Genomic DNA, 17,740 nt, shown 5'->3' with positions numbered 1-17,740 from the left:
GCACTGGAAAAGCCTTGAAAAGAAAGCGTGAGGCAGATTCAGCTAAGAATGTGAAGGCTAATGCTATTCAAGTTGTACGGTTGCAGTGTGAGGAGGAAAGGAAGGGGCTTCTCAAAACAAAACAAAACAAATGGGCTACTTCAAAATTTGGTCATCTGGTTAAATTCATGAAAGAGATGGAGTGTCCTTCTTTCAGAAAGCTTTCAAAAAGAACGGGACAAGGTAAGACTTATAGCTAAGCTCACAAGTAGAATCCCCCCAAAGTGTATAAATCCCCCTTTATGAAACATTTAAGGGGGGAATTCCCCCATTTTGAAACATGAATATCTGGCCCTGATGCTGCGTCTGCACTTGTTGGTACATCTGACCCTCAGATCTGAACTGTAATGTTTAATGTATAAATCTATATTACATTCTAATCAGATACAGAATCATCACAGACGCAAATTAGAAAAGGCTTTTCTGCTTCATTCTCTTTAACCTCAGTTTCATTCTTTAAATAGCAAAGCTGTTTCCATCAGCTGTTAAACTATTTCTGGTCTGAAATAGCACTCGCCACGTGATATTTCCTCAAAACTATCAGACCAATCAAAACAGCTCACAGCTCTAAAACGTCCATTCAGGTCACACATGGGGCCTCTTTTACTACTGAACAGATAAGAGATCAGAACATTAGATCTCACTGTCTCTCTGTCTAAACAGCAACAATGATCGGATTACTTTTCACTCTTTGCCTCTTTGTAACTGGTAAGTGATGTTTTGAATGGTTAATATGTTTATATCACTAACATGTTATCAAGCTGCTACATGTACAGTCGCATGTAAAAGTTTGAACACCTCCAGTCAAATTACATGTTTTGTTGATTTCCTAAAGGAAAATAAGTAACACATTTTCTACAAGGGAAAAACTTAAATATGGCATTTTTCTGCAACTTTTAGTGCACAAAGGAGTTTAATATATTGAAAAAAAAATACAAAATGTGACATAACGTTTGCATACAGTATGTTAAATTCAGCATCAAACAGTAATTGTGCATTAAAACATGTAATTTGATCAGAATCATACAAACCTTTGCATATTATTATAAATAACTGCTTTATTATGATTTTTCTTCTTCAGTGAAAACGTCTGACATCCTTGATCTTCAAGTACAAACAGTGAGGCGGGGAGACAACACGACAATAAAATGTGACCAAAAAGCAGCCAAAGATGATTTATTAGTTTGGTATCAACAGAGTTTAGGAAAACTGCCTCAGTACATCGTGAGACCACTTGTGACTGAAACAGTAAACTACAGATTTAGTAACAGCCGCTTCACTTTGAATATGGAGACGTTTGATCTCAGCATTAATGGAGTCAAAGAAGAAGATATAGGAATATATTTCTGTGGAAAAGGACAGACAAATACTGTAGAGTTTATATCTGGAACCCTTTTGCTGTTTGCAGGTAACTGTGTTCACACATTCGCTGTAATTGTTGTTGTTGTTGTTGTTTTGTACTGTTTATTGATATCAGCATTATTTCTGTTCATTTGATTTTCATTTCAAAATCCAGTATTGAAAAACGGCAAATGGGTCGATTCTCGTTTTTGATTCTTCTTGTCCGTCGAAAAACTAGAAATAGCTTCATTTTACAATTTCACAAACTAATCAAACATTCAAACAACAAACAAACAGCAGTGGAATAAAGGGTCGATTTACTGATTCAGATTAATGATGAATAAACGGGCTGAGTGCCCCCCATGATCGCAGGAGCTCAGAAATCAGGTGGTCGCGTTTAAAAATGATGAGGCCGGGAAAGATCGAGCATGAGTGGTGAGAAGGTCAGTCTAGATGTGGCATTATGGGAGGCTTTATATCGTTTTATATGTGTTTATTGACTTTGTTCTATTAGCAACAAACTGCGCTGACATGCGACACGACTCCCGCCACGCGCGCTGCTCTGAGTTCATAGTGGTCTTCTAATCATGCGGCGGCGGCGCCTCCGGTTTTGGGGGAAAGGAGCTTTAGAGGGGCGTTAGAGCTGCGCCGGGGGTCTGAATCAAACAAGGGAATTCAACATTTATCAGGGTTGATAACGTGGGCGCTGAACGATTTTGAGGGGGCTTCAGCACCACCTGGCACCGCGCCTGGGTGCGTGTTTAGTTAGTTGGAGGGAGCGGAGGTGACCTTCAGTGCTAACGGGCTGCCCTGTATGAGCCTTTTCTGCAGGGGTCAATAAAGAGCGCTTCTCTAGCAGAATGACAGCCTCTCCTGAGTCTCCTTCACCAAGAGGCTACAGTACTGGTCATTATGACTGAAAAACAGAATGTAATCTAGTGTCCATATGCCTGTATGATGCGCGCGCACGCATAGGAGGAGTTCAGCACAACACCGACAGAACACTTCTTGAACTTGAGCGCGTCAGCAGCTGATCTGGGGAGCACGAAGCCCCCGTCAAATGGTGGGAGTTCAGGTTCTTCCCTATATCGTTTCTTTCTTATACAGTTTGTGGAGGTCAAATATACAAACACTTATACAGAAAGTAACATAGCCGACTAAATACAGAACCACAGGCCTGATTTCTGTGGATTCTAAACTTCCATACCTGCTCTGCACCTTTATTTCCGCTTATAATGGGAAATTCTACATTTGGATCATTAGAATACGAGCCTTTATTCCATTGCTGTTTGTTTGTTATTTGATTTTATGATTAATTTGTGAAATTAACTGAAAATAACTGAACCAGAAACGAGAATCGACCCTTTTGCCATTTTTCAATATTGTTTTTTTAAATGAAACTCAAATGAACAGAAGATACCCGGACCATTTCTCTTTACCTTCTACATTTACTGATCTATTTTAAAGATGAGAAGACTGACCATCATCCTCCACCTGAATCTGCTATCAAGAATGAAGAACCTGTTAAACTCCAGTGTTCAGTACAAGCAGTTACTCTGAACTGTTCAGGAGAACACAGTGTGTACTGGATCAGACATGGATCAGGAAAATCTCATCATGAACATGAAGCTGAATCTACTGAAAAAGGTAAATAAAGTTTCTGCTTTTGGAAAAACAAAATGTAACTTCATATTCATTGATAGAATCTAATACATAGATTAGAATCTAAGCAGGCATGATGCATAAAATGTATGTATGTATGTATTTATTTATGCATTTATTCATTTATTTTCCATGCAGGTGACGTCTTCACTATGTCGTTCTTCATTGTCAAAGTTGTAGTCCTTGCTGGTTTGTTTGTTACACAAACAGTGCTTCATATTTTTATTATATTTAGCCAAAAGTAAATACGTTTTAATTGGAGACACTAAATACTGATTTTAACAGATAAATATATTTATTGTACCTCCTAATAATGTTACAATGTATCATTGTGATTTCCGTTACACTTCTCAGAAAAAAAGGTATTAAACTGTCAGTGGGGCAGTTCCCCTCTTGTCACTGGGGTGGGACCCTCAAGCGTACATCTCAGTACCTTTAGTCAGGGAACATAACTGTATCAAAATCCACTGAAATTATATTTGTTAGTAGTATTAACTCCACACACCCCGTCTCACCTCCAATCCTCTTTATCATTGTTCTGTTTTAAAACATTAGGTTATGAAAATGTGCAAATATGTTCTTTTCACCTGGGAAAAACTTTAAACCACTGTTGTACTTTTGAGGGTACATTTATATTGTTTGTACCTTGATGAACAAAAGATGTACCTGCACAGTATCTTTATTTCTAACAGTGTATGAGTGACTGTACAAAGTTCTGTTTGCTTTTTTATAAGCATGTTGAGCTTCAGTCGGTGATGCAACTTCATTTATCCTCTTCTGTTTTTAACAGCCAATGAAGCAATGACTTAGCTTTTCAACCATTTAGGACTGTTTTAAATAGTGTTCTTTTTTTACACTATGGTTGTCTGTATCATGCTTAATGATTGTTATTCCTGATTAATGATTCAACTTACATGCTGATTATTCTTTATCAGCTCCTTTTAATTTTTCACTTCTGAAAAAGAACTCAACACCTGTGTCAGTGTCAATAACAACTCTTTAACTGTACACTGAAGATGTTTTCTTCTTGTATTTTGTTTTATTTTGTTATCATTTTGGTTCATGTTTGAAAATGCTTTACACAAAACAGAAACCGAGCCATTATTGCTATGATGAGTAGCTTAGACATTTTGTCTGTAGGTCATCTGTCTAATGTGTAGAAGGGTGAGACGTTTCTTGGTGGAGAATAATTTTTGCTGAACTCTGTATATAAATATTGAGACACTGTGTTTTTTCAACTAAATTAAACTGTGCCAAACAGATTTAAATGTATCAGCTCTGACTGCCGTTGAATAAAATGTCTGCTGTTGTTTTGTCATCATCTCACTTTTACCCTCAGAATAAACTTTACAAAGAGTTTCTGTTGTCCAGTGTGAGGTTGTTTTATTAGTAATTCAAAAGATAATGACACTAATTTATTCTGTGCTAAAAAGCTTCCTGTTAGGTCCACATATTCCTTGGAAATGGTTTTATACAAAGACTTCAGCCCTCATTAAATGGAACACTACCCACAGCGCTCTGCATCTCTGAACCTGTTACGACTACAGTCACACATAATCATGTACAATTCACAGAGGACTATAAAACTACTTAACTTACAGCTAATAAAGGTTCAGATCCCTCCATGCACACTGTGAAGTGCAAGCTTGTGAAGTCGTCTTCAGGAGGTTGCCTACCATTTTACAGTAATCCTCATGAAAGGTTTATGAATGGTTCAAAAGTAGTTTGTTAATGGCTATAAACTGGGTCATAAATGCCTTAAAAATCATTAATTAGCAGTTCTAACATAAATAAAAAGGGCAACAGTGACTTTGTTGCTTGCCAGATAGAGCTGGGCAATACGGCCAAAAATGTTATCATGATAAAAGAATTCATATCACTCGATATCAATACATATATAAATACATGTCAAATCAATTTCTTGCAAGTTTGAAGGCTGATTTTTGCTCCTGAGCGGTCAGTTGCTGTTTCAAACTGTTCTTTATGGTCAGAACAAACACTCACCAAACAGTGGAACATTTCACAGATCTGTAATGGGAGAGTGGGAGAAAGTTTCTGGTTGGCTGTTTGTGCCAGGTAGAAAAGCACGGCCGCAGTTTTTGTAATGTTCATAACTTAAGAAAGAAAACAGATTATTTTAGCTGTCTGGTGACGAGTGCTAGGCTATCTGGTTACAAGTGCTAAACTGTTTAGTTTCTAAACAACATCAACTTAGTACAAACAGCAAACATTAGCTCGCTCGGTACGCCAATGATGGATCACACTGCCTTACTGCCATCACTCCTACCACATCCATATCAGAGCACATCACAGTATTCAAACACCAGCTAGCAGATAACTGGGTTTCTCTGTTCTATCATAGTAGTTTGAGAATTTGAGGGGTGAACTGTAATATATCTGACGCTCACTGTGTAAAAGCATTAACTGCAGTGTGATTCTCACACTGGACAACGCCCCACACACAGAATCCTCAGTTTACTTTTGTTTAAATCAGGGCTGTAACTTGCATGAACCCACTTCTTTCTTTCTCTTTTCTTTCTTGGGGATGCACTAATACTAAAATATGACTGTTTGGCACTTTAACAGCGCTGTAGTTGTGTGGAACAGACGTAATTAAACTCTGCTAAATCCTGTTAGAATGTAAGGAAAGAGGTTAGTTCACTCTAAGCCAGTACAGTTATGCCACTTATCTCGTCACTCACACTTGGTCACAGGAGAACAGATCACTGATCGCTCCATTCAAAAAGGGAATGTATAACTCCTCGTTTCAGATGTTGCTGAAGTAGATTTGGCGACTCATTTCACTCCTTGACCGCCCCCCTCCCTACTATTCAGTTAGCTATGCTAGTTACTTGGAGTTTGCTGGTAGATAACGTTACCTGTACTAGCTACTTGCTTTTGATCTTGACAGCAACACAAAGTTACAGTTGTTAGCTCACTATGAAACTTTCAATTTAAGACTGCTTTAAGATTTAAGGCTTCAATCTTCAAAAAGTGGATAAAATCACACAGCATGGCTACTTGGCTACTTACAGGTTGCAGTTGGTGTTGTGATGCTAATAAAGTTGGAACTGTGCCAAATACTGAGTGAAGCCTGCTCCATACTGTCCAGAGTTTGAGAAACTACACAGAGTGAAATGTGTAGAGCAAACTATTTGAATTAAAGTTGTCCAGTATCCTGCTAAAGATGTGGGAGCTGAAGTTGGCTTCCTATTCACCAGCTTGTTCCACCTTAAATGGTGCCACAGTTACATTATGTCGCCTGTGCAAGCTGTAGCATTTAAGGTGGACATAGAACATTTGATTAAGAAGCTGGCGAAACAGAAGACAACTTCAGCCTCATTTAAAGACGAACATCAGCCATGCCTGTTGAGAGCTTGGTTCCTTGGGAAGGGTATGAAAATTTCGGACTTTCCTTCACCCCCTAGAACGGTACAGTTTCTTCAAATAGTCCATCATTTCCATTGCTGTTGCTCAGTCCTTGTTGTTTCCTGTTGGGCTAGAATGTGGGCTGGTGTATGTACATTTTGGGAGCATAAACATTCATGTGTCAAGACTGTTACAAGACAGTTTAGGATTTTGGAATTGGCCTGTTTTACTGCACTATTTTGCAAATGCAAGATTTGTACTTAAAGGAAGCAACAGTGTTTAAGGTTCTCAGCACATCAGTTCCACACACGAAACTCTCCCTCCTCAACTATGGCAATGTAAATACAGCTTTCCATTCTATGACAACTTTAATAATAAAAAAGGTTAACTGAGACAAACGTACATACTAAATTTGGATTTTCTTACAGTGGTGGTGATAGGAACCAAGGGTCATGATATCATGATATGAGTTTTATAGGTAATGTTAATAATGACAAAATTAGTGGTAAATCTGAAAAATTAAATTTTCTTTGGGGACTATTTTGCCTCACAACATGATACATGTATTGTTCCACCATGAACAAAGACAATCTAAGATAAATACCAAGCAAGATCTGAGGTTAATATTATTAATGTTGGCTCACTATTTGGCAAGCAACAGCTCAACAGCTCTTTTTATTTACACTATTTGGACAAAGGTATTGGGACACCTACACATTACACCTACTGGAGCTTTTATGACATCCCATTCTAAATTCAGTAATATGGAGTTGGTCCCACTTTGCAGCTATAACAAATTCCATTAGTCTGGGAAGCTTTCTACAAGATTGTGGAGTGTGTCTGTGGTTATTCTTGCCCATTAATCCAGAAGAGCATTTGTGAGGTCAGACATGGACGTTTGACAAGAGGGCCTGGCTTACAATCTTTGTTCTAGTTCATCCCAAAGGTGTTTGATGGGGTTGAGGTCAGGGCTCTGTGCAGGCCAGTCAAGTTCTTCCATACCAAACTCACCCAGCCATGGCTTTATGGACCTTGCTTTGTGCACTGGGGCTCAGTCATGCTGGAACAGAAAAGGTTCTTTCCCAAACTGTTCCCATAAAGTTGGTAGCATACAATTGTCCAAAATGTCTTGATCTACTGAAGCATTAAGATTTCCCTTCACTGTGATTCGTCACTCCACACAATACGTCTACACTACTCCAGTGTCCAGTGGCGGCATGCTTTTACACCTCATAGATGCTCATATTCAAATTCAGGGAACGATCATTGTTTATCTGCTTTACCCACAATCAATGAGCTTCTGTTTTTGGTATTCTTAACTAACTAGGGATGCAGCTCTGCTCTGCCTCAGGGTGGCGCTGTTGCAAATTGGCTCACCCAGTTAGTCCTTCATATCCTAGCAATTGTACCTATGCCCAGGATACCTCTGAAATATGCTGCAGCATATTTGTAAATCTGAAAATGCCCAATTTCCCAAGAGATTGGTGGAAAGAGTGAATTCATTCATCACTGAACTCATTTTTCAGACCGAATACAGAAGAGCAGATGTGTAAGACCTTAGTTAATGTGTGGAAAGCTGCATTACCAACCTAGAAGAAGAATTGTTTAATCGAACATTTTGTTGCTGTTGGTAGCATCAGCTCTACTATGGTGAGTTAGTTAGCAACCAGCCAATGCTGGAGTAGCCAGACAACATGGGGCCCCCTGAATACCAGGTGGTATTTTGAATGCTGGTTCTAACTACTTATAAGTGATTGATCACATAATTTATAATCATTTTAACCACTGATAAAACCATTTATATAGATAGTCTTATTGAAAGTAGTATTTGATGAAAATACTGATTAGTTTGCATTTTCTGTTGGACTGTGATGGACTGGCGAACTGTCCAAGGTGTTTCTTGCCTTCTGCCCAAGGAGGCTCCAGCACCCCCTGCAACCCAGGAGGAAAAGTGGCTTAGGTGATGAGTTCGTAAGTGAGTGTTTGAATGGAAATCTTGCTCATTTATAATGCTCCTTTCAGTAGCTTCCTACACAGAGCTCTCTCTGTCTTTCTATATATATATCAGATCATTTATCAGAGCCTGGTAGTGAAAGTCTCGCAGATCCAGCTCGTGAGTGTATTATTGTTGTTCTGTCTTTCTCTGAGTCACTTTAACATCATAATTCACATTATTTCTTGTGTTTTGCCCCAAAATCGCACCTACACAGAGTAATTATGTTGATTTAACATATATCATTCATGTGGAGCCACTGTACACATTTCACTCAGGCAACCAAGAGCTGCATTTTTGTGTGGCTTGAAACAATAGCGCCATTTCCATTAATGTCTCATAGATACTGCAGAATATTCATTTTACTATTGTGAGTCATGATTCTTTTCTTGTAGAGTGGACATCATCATGTCTGAAGGCATGTATGTTTCTTGTATCTATTCTATTTCTGTATTAACAGGAAGATGTTATCAGTCACTGCTGCAGAAGTCTGATGAAGTGGACGAACAGCAGAAAACACTGCAACATCGAGACGCTGGCTTGTGGTCAAAGTGTTAAACAGAGAAGACTGATTGCCACGAGGACTATTAACATGTCAGTGTGAATGATGTATTTAGTCCAAAGTTCAAGGATGTTTTGCTTGTTGTTGAAGGCCATAGTTATTTTTGATAATCTGGCGTGTGCATTAATTCTAATTAGACGAGGTCTCACTTTATCAACTGTATTTGCTTTGATAACAGCTTTTTTACAGAGATACTGCACAGAAATCTGCAGAGGATAAAAGACAGAGCTTTTCTATATTGCTCAATAAAGTTCTTACTTAGTTTAAAATTGATCTATGTGGCAAAACCAGAAGCACAAGTGGAAGATGGCCTACTATACAAGTGCACTCACTCAGTGAAGCAGTTACGTCTAGTTGTTTGAGAAACTGGTCTTTCTGCCAAGAGGAAACATCTATTTTATCTATTAATATCTATTTTCTACCATGAAATTCGTGCTTGTGGAGCACACTAATGCAGCCATAGAGGGTCATAGAGATGATATGGAGGTGAAGTGTTGCCCAGAATTATTGACACACTTTGAAAAGCGGAGGAAGTAAGGCTGTGAAAAAAGTGTTTATCAGATTGATCTTACAGTGGAAATAAGGAGGGAGATCATGTCTACCTCCACTATGAGGGCAATAAGTAAGATGTCAGGAAGTTAAGTTTAAAAGAACTAGAGGAATGATGGACCTGCTTAACCACTGTGGGGCCACTTACATGTGCCATTCACCTGTCAAACATCACTTCCCCTTGAACTCATGTTATAATGTGCAATTTTTTTCATATGTCAACCCTCCTTACCTGCTTCTGGAAGGTGTAATTCTGCCTTAAAATCATATTGAATCCGGTGGAAAAGGAAAATCAGCGATTTAGAGTTTATATCTGGAACCCTTTTGCTGTTTGCAGGTAACTTTGTTAACATATTTGCTGTAATTGTAGTTATTGTTGTTTTGTACTGTTCATTGATATTAGCATTATTTCTCTTTACCTTCGACATTTACTGATCTATTTTAAAGATGAGAAGACTGACCATCATCCTCCACCTGAATCTGCTATTAAACTCCAGTGTTCAGTACAATCTCTTACTTCAAACTGTTCAGGAGAACACAGTGTGTACTGGATCAGACATGGATCAGGAGAATCTCATCCAGGAATCATCTACATTCATCCACACACCAGTGATGAGTGTAAGAAAAGCTCTGAGACTGATTCTCCTACACAGAGCTGTGTCTACAAACTCCCCAAGAGAAACCTCAGCCTCTCTGATGCTGGAACTCACTACTGTGGTGTGGCTGCATGTGGAGATGAAGCTAAATGTAATGAAAAAGGTAAAGTATGTACTTTGCAATTTCATAGCTTTCTTTCATAGATTTCAATATATTTTTAGGTATCTTTATTTAACAGTAATGTATATGCAAGAAAATAAACAATTATAATAAAGAAAGAAAGAAAGAAAGAAAGAAAGAAAGAAATCTATAAAATCACTTTTTTCTAAAAGGTTTTGTCAGTTGTCGCCCCAAAATTGATATAAAGTGTTAATGTTACTGTAACGGTGGAGGCAAGGAGGCAGGATGCAAGTGCGAGTTGCAATTATTCAAATCTGATTTAACAGAGTCCAGAAATTGAGTAGTAGAGGGTGGGAGACAGACAGACAAGTCCTTGATGAAACAAAGCTGAACAACCAGATCAAAGAACACAAGCGACAGAGTAACATCCACAATGCAAGACCAAGACTAAAGAAACACAGGGGTATAAATACACTGAGAGAAAATGAGACACCTGGGACTAATGAGGGGCAGAGCACAGACAGGTGGAGCAGATAACAAGGGGGCAGGACCAGGAAGGAGACACAGAACAACAAAAGCACATGGTACAAGAAAACAAAAGACAAATGGCTACCATAGAGGAGAAGAAACAGACACACTCAGAGGGACAAAGGGGGAATCCGTGACATGTAAAACTATTGACTATTTAATGCTGTTTCTATTCTGAGCTCTGCTGGTTTTAATGACTCTTGTTCTGTGTCAGGTTGAGGATACAGATGTCTTGAACTATGCAACTGTGAAATTTGCACAGAAACCTCCTTCCAGAGCCCCCAGAGTCAAGGAGAGTCAAGATATTTATTCACAGGTTAAAGTACGATAGTCAATGTAACCCAGAACCTTTTCTGTTTTATTATGTTTGTCATCTCAATCCATTGTCATCACCTTAATTTACAGAAAAAAATAATTTTACTGTATCTTTCAAATAGAAGTCAATAAAGTTTATCTGGCAAATCACATAACAAGAGAGACTTGGTGTATTTGTGAATTTAAAAAAGAAAAATGACAATAAAATTGCATTGATAAATAAAGGCTGTTCCTAAATGAGAATATGTTCACATGGACAGATAAAGGGGGTTAGTATGGGTTCAGTATAAAAACACAATCGTGAAATTAAGTGTGCTTCTGTTTTGCAGCCTTAGGCACACCAGCCCTTTGTGGATAAGACAGAAACTGACCAATGATGAATGAGGTAGACTGACTGATACTGTACGTGATTACAAAAGGGCTACAGTGTGATGTTCTACAGGTGGTGACCTCCCCGAGGATTAAATGTTGTATATGTGTCTTTCTGCCTGTTCAGTGAAGAGCCTGTTTTGGTTCATCCGACATAATCAGTAACTTAAGGCTAATATGGCTAATATTAGCTTATATAGATACTTTCTCATTGTCAGACTAATGGAAATTAGCATAGTAGAAAAAATACCTCTTATGAAAAGAAATAACAACAGTTTCTGGATCAAACAGTGTTATATGTAAGGCAGGTGTGGACGGCTGGGATGTTCATGTTTTTATGACTGTTTTACAGACATAAGTGTTTTTGCATGCAAGTTAATCATCCTTGAAGCTCCCAAATCTGTTTAAACCTCATTCCATTGCCATTTTTATCACAAGGATACTGCAGAAAAATGAGAGACTCTGTCCAGGTGGCTTGCTTGCTCAGCATGACTCCATCCCCAGGTGAATTTCCATGCATCAATCTTGGTTTAGTCGCATGGAATTGCATTTCACAATAAAAGTCCCTGTTTGACCAGTTTATATTATCATCATTCAGCAATTAATCCAGTTTTACTGTGGTTGTCCTGTTATATGTGTTTTTACACTTTAACCCACTCAAGTCCTTGTAGTTCCCTAGAAATTAAGTATTACAAGAAACAATGCCATAAAACTTGTTCTGATTAGTCTAAAGTGATAAAATTTTGTATCATGCCTTGGGTTAACATCAAACTTAAGCCATTTGAAATTTAGAACTTCTTAAATATAGATTTTATATTACTCTGTTAAAAATCTTTAGTCTTACGTGAGAAACGATTTGAATAACACACTCATATTTTAACCATATGTTTTAATTGATTTGGAAGAATTATTTAGATTTGTGCTGAGGATCTAAGGACACCTGGACCAAAGGAAATGGAAAAATACAGCTCTGGTCATTAATAGGACAATTTAAACAAATGCCCTGATTTACCTGCATCATTTACCACAGTAAATAACCAAATATAAGCTAAAATCTAATAAGCTTTTATTTTACTGACTTATTGTTACACTTCATCTTACTGTTGCAGTTGCCTTAGATCATACTGTGGTGTTAGAGCACATCTAGTTCTGTTGGGTTAAAAATAATAATAGTGAGTGTTTTATTTGGTTTATAAAGGAATGTGTGCATGTTAATTTTGAGGTGTTCTGCTGCATACATTCACAGGGCTTATTCTACTGTGGGGCTAGGTTCTGTGTGTGTTTGTAGCAGGTTTCAGGGAGTCTAGAGTGAATAAAGGGAGCCTTAATTTAGGAATCTTATCTTACAGCATCTGATCTCAAATTAGGAAATCTTGACCAACTCAATCAAGGTCAACAATGTCATATCTGTTACCTAGCAACTGACCATATGCGCAGAGCTGAAACATTCCAAAATAATCAAGTCAGTTAGCCAGATGGTTAGCTACTGTTACTGATGTAAAAAACAAAACTAAAGCATAATAAACTAGAAGTTAAGAATATTGTGACAGCGCTTTGTGCTGTTTATCAGAGTGTTGCTGCTCCACAGTTTCAGGCTGTTCCTGCTAATGAACAGCCACACATTCAGCTCTGTCTCTTCATTATTCACTACCTTCACTGTGATATTTCATCTGACAAGTTTTCATCAGCATTAACACACAAAGGTAATCTGTGTGTCTGCAGTGTCTGGGATTTCAAGCATCATTTTCAAATAGATAACTGTAACGTCATTATGCTGGTTATAGTGAACTGTGCTGTCTGTCACCGCACAAAACAACAGAAACAGATGGTTAAAACGTGTAGGCGGTAAGTCACCTCTGGGGTCCTAAAGTTAGGACAGAATTTAGGAAATTTTGTTTAGGATGTTTCTGTAATACTGTTTTCTTATCTGCAGTTAGGATAAGATTACGAATTTAAGAACTGTTGTTCTGTAATAGCTTCTGTCCTAAATTCAGTCCAAACTGAAGTTTTCATGGTGACTAAACAGATAAGATTTCAGACTTAAGAAGTTTTTGTTATACGGCCCCAGATCTTCAACTTGTTTGAGTTCTTTGGAGAAACCTTCCACAATATTAATAATTGGGTCACCAAGAAATTGTTTGCCAAGAAGAACTAACTGATCATGTGAATTCCTGCTTTGTTGGAATGAAGACCAGCTGCCACACCCACTCATTTGTGGAACAGAGTGGACACCCTTCTCTAAGGTATCTGTCTTGATATCAGTGTTAGCTGTGACCCATGGTTTCTGTTCAAACACTAAAATGTAACAACTACCCAGTTATAACTACACTTACCCATTTGCTTGAGATCTGAATACTGAAGGGACTGTATAGAAAAGTTTAAAACTGTGAGGAAGAACATCACAGTACTCAAAGTACTGTGACACTGACAAAATCAAACAATCAATCAGTCGCCAACTGAGGTAAAAGGATGTATCATTTAACCCTGGGAGTCTTTAGTCCAGGAGTAGCCCTGCTTTGCATACTTGTGTTTTTTTTCTCCCACACCTGATCCAACTAATTAGCTAATTAACATGCTTTTCCATGAATTAAAGCAGGAAGAACGTCAAGAGGTCTTGAGTCGCTCAATCGTACTGCGGCTAGTGTTTATTTAGCTAACTATACTGCAAAACATACAAAAAGCAGACATATGGCTTCGTTCAGAATGAGTTTGGAAAGATCTTTGGATCTTTGGATGGAGGCGACTTAACAAGCCAGAGAAATGCTGTTCTACTGAGCACTGTTCTCCTGAACCAGCCAATGTTGACTTTTTTTTATTATTTATTTAGCTATTAAAAAGTGTTTCCATGCCTATTAAATAGAAAAATACTTTAAGTGCTGTTTACTATGTCTACATTTTCTACATTTCTATATTTTACATAAAAAACAAACTCATCCAAAACTATCATTTAGAAACTACAATAGCATATTCTCATAACTCACATTCTTATAACTAAAGAATGTGTGTGTGTGTGTGTGTGGTGTGTGTGTGTGTGTGTGTGTGTGTGTTTAAGTGAGAGTCTTACTACAGTTAATGACATGAAGCAGTATGTCTTACATATTAAGCATGAGACACACATAGACAATATATCGCTGTGCTAATACATGACTTGTTTTGCTCAACAAAAACACCACGTATTTTGCATTGTGCATGCAAGATGGCAGAGTGCACTAAGAAGCGTTGAGGTGAAAGTGACCTTCCAACACTGTTAGAAATAAAGGTTCTGTACAGGTACATTTTCCATTCATCAAGGTACAAACAATGTAAATGTACCTTCAAAGGTATAACAGTGGTTTAAGGTCTAATTGTGTGCCTTGAATAGTTTTTCCAGGTGAAAAGTACATAATAATAACCTAATGACAATGTTTCTAAACAGAACAGTGAAATTAAAAGCTTGGAGATGAGGTGGGCTGTATGGAGTCAACACAACATAGAAAACCATCCTAGTGACAAGAGGGGTCCCGCCCCAGTGAACGTTCCGTACCTTTATTTGGGAGAATGAAATACACCTCCTACTGAAAAAAAGGCCTCAAACAAAGAACAAGATAAGACAAAAATCAGTATATTCAGGTGCCTCAGCTTCTTGTTTGATTCTTGCTTCCAACTTAAATGGTGCAGCAGTTAAGTCCAGGTGCCAGAATGGAATTGCTCCATGATTTAAGGTGAAACTGGAAAAAGCGAATAGGAAGCCAAGTTCAGCCACGTTAACTTTTAGATGTCTCTCCACCGCTGAACAAGAAGCTGAGACACCAGAATGTAACTGCTGCACCATTTAAGGTGGGATGGGGAAATCTGAACAGGAAGCTGGCAAATAGAAATCTGACTTCAGTTAAAAGGCATAAAAAGGATGAGGAGGTTTTTCTGTTTCTGCTTGACAGGTGGGTAACTGAGTTAGTTTTGCTGTTTCACACAACCAATAGTATTGTTTTGTTCCATTTGCTAATGTTTGTAATAGCACCTACCTAACTTTGCAGCAGCAGTTGTGGCAAGAGTTTGCTAACCCACAACCTAGCTAACATTACAGTACTGCTGTGTCGTTGGCTCTAATGTTATATCATGATATTTGCCCCTGCAAAGTTTGAGAAGTGCTTATGACCACAAAGAACTAACAAAACAAATGTGGCAGCCCAGAGTCATTAACCCTGACAATGCGTGTCCATGAATTTGAGGGGCGGAGCTTCTGAAGGAGTACTGAAAGGAGGGGTGTATTAGTATTGAAGTTGATCTCAAATATCAACAGTTGTTCTCCTGAATCATATACTGTGCCTTTAAGAAACCAAAATCATGGTCTATATCATCTTTAGCAGTATCCTTACATTTTCTATTCTCAAAATCTATTACAGCACAGAGTTTACAGTAGAATTACATGTTTATGTGGGGAAAATGATTTATTATCACTGCTCTCTCTTCATCACTGAACTCTCATTTTCTTTTGTTGACGGCTCCTTTAGTTCACTATGCACTTTAATCTCTGAGCCTCACAAGTGAGCAGTTACTGGGTGAGGAAATGTGCAGTTTATGTACTGCAGTCTTAGTAAACTGAATATTAAATTCGGGCATATTGTGGGTGAATGTGTTAGTCACATTAAGGCACATTTCATACTGCACCTGCACTTCATCATAACATTCTAATCAGACGCAAAAACATCACAGACTCAAACAAGAAAAGGCTTTTCTGCTTCATTCTCTTTAACCTCAGTTTCATTCTTGAAATAGCAAAGTTGTTTCCATCAGCTGTTAAACTATTTCTGGTCTGAAATAGCACTCGCCACGTGATATTTCCTCAAAACTATCAGACCAATCAAAACAGCTCACAGCTCTAAAGCGTCCATTCAGGTCACACATGAGGCCTCTTTTACTACTGAACAGATAAGAGATCAGAACATTAGATCTCACTGTCTCTCTGTCTAAACAGCAACAATGATCGGATTACTTTTCACTCTTTGCCTCTTTGTAACTGGTAAGTGATGTTTTGAATGGTTTATATGTTTATATCACTAACATGTTATCAAGCTGCTACATGTACAGTCGCATGTAAAAGTTTCAACACCTCCAGTCAAATTACATGTTTTGTTGATTTCCTAACTGAAAATAAGTAACACATTCTCTACAAGTGACAAACTTAAATATGGCTTTTTCTGCAAATTTTAGTGCACAAAGGAGTTTAATATATTGAAAAAAAAACATACAAAATGTGACATAACGTTTGCATAAGCCACATATGTTGTCATGTTTTTTTACGGTATGTTAAATTCAGCAATAAACAGTAATTGTGCATTAAAATGTGTGCATTAAAACATGTATTTTGATTAGGATCATACAAACCTTTGCATATTATTATAAATAACTGGTTTATTATGACTTTTTTTCCTCAGTGAAAACGGCTGACATCGTTGATCTTCAAGTACAAACAGTGAGGCGGGGAGACAACACGACAATAAAATGTGATCAAAAACCAGCCAAAGATTTAGTTTGGTATCAACAGAGTTTAGGAAAACTGCCTCAGTACATCGTGAGATCATTTGTGACCAAAGAACCAAACTCTTCTGAAAAAGTAAACTACAGATTTGGTAACACATTAAAAAACAGCCACTTCACTGTGGGTGAAGAGATGTTTGATCTCAGCATTAATGGAGTCAAAGAAGAAGATATAGGAATATATTTCTGTGGAAAAGGACAGACAAATACTTTAGAGTTCATATCTGGAACCCTTTTGCTGTTTGCAGGTAACTGTGTTCACACATTCGCTGTAATTGTTGTTGTTGTTTTGTACTGTTTATTGATATTAGCATTATTTCTGTTCATCTGATTTTCATTTCAAAATCCAGTATTGAAAAACTGCAAATGGGTCGATTCTCGTTTTTGATTCTTATTGTCAGTCGAAAAACTAGAAATAGCTTCATTTTACAATTTCACAAACTAATCAAACATTCAAACAACAAACAAACAGCAGTGGAATAAAGGGTCGATTTACTGATTCAGATTAATGATGAATAAACGGGCTGAGTGCCCCCCATGATCGCAGGAGCTCAGAAATCAGGTGGTCGCGTTTAAAAATGATGAGGCCGGGAAAGATCGAGCATGAGTGGTGAGAAGGTCAGTCTAGATGTGGCATTATGGGAGGCTTTATATCGTTTTATATGTGTTTATTGACTTTGTTCTATTAGCAACAAACTGCGCTGACATGCGACACGACTCCCGCCACGCGAGGCGGCGCCTCCGGTTTTGGGGGAAAAGGAGCTTTAGAGGGGCGTTAG

General features: G+C 37.9%; 2 protein-coding genes across 3 annotated transcripts in view; both read left to right on the top strand.

Moving 5' to 3' along the window:
* The window catches only part of LOC118803085, a 30,956-nt gene that overhangs the window by 10,928 nt on the left and 2,288 nt on the right, over positions 1-17,740 (top strand). The window contains exons 1-2 of one of the 2 annotated variants that reach the window (XM_036563589.1): positions 16,353-16,443; positions 16,859-17,209. The exons of the other annotated variant lie outside the window; for it this stretch is intronic. Coding sequence (XP_036419482.1) covers positions 16,404-16,443; positions 16,859-17,209 — 391 coding nt within the window. The 5' untranslated portion in view covers positions 16,353-16,403. Of the gene's footprint in view, positions 1-16,352; positions 16,444-16,858; positions 17,210-17,740 lie in introns of those variants that run through there. 2 annotated transcript variants of the gene reach the window in all.
* LOC118803086 lies at positions 539-3,480 on the top strand. Its single transcript, XM_036563591.1, has 4 exons — positions 539-747; positions 1,121-1,447; positions 2,848-3,027; positions 3,181-3,480. The coding sequence occupies exons 1-4, from the start codon at positions 708-710 to the stop codon at positions 3,285-3,287; spliced, it is 654 nt and encodes a 217-aa protein (XP_036419484.1). The 5' UTR covers positions 539-707; the 3' UTR covers positions 3,288-3,480.

Source organism: Colossoma macropomum, unplaced genomic scaffold, assembly GCF_904425465.1.
Source record: "Colossoma macropomum unplaced genomic scaffold, Colossoma_macropomum, whole genome shotgun sequence".
NCBI classification, from domain to species: Eukaryota; Metazoa; Chordata; class Actinopteri; order Characiformes; family Serrasalmidae; genus Colossoma; species Colossoma macropomum.
Note: the sequence above shows the minus strand (reverse complement) of the source record. Positions and strands in the feature narration are given on the sequence as shown.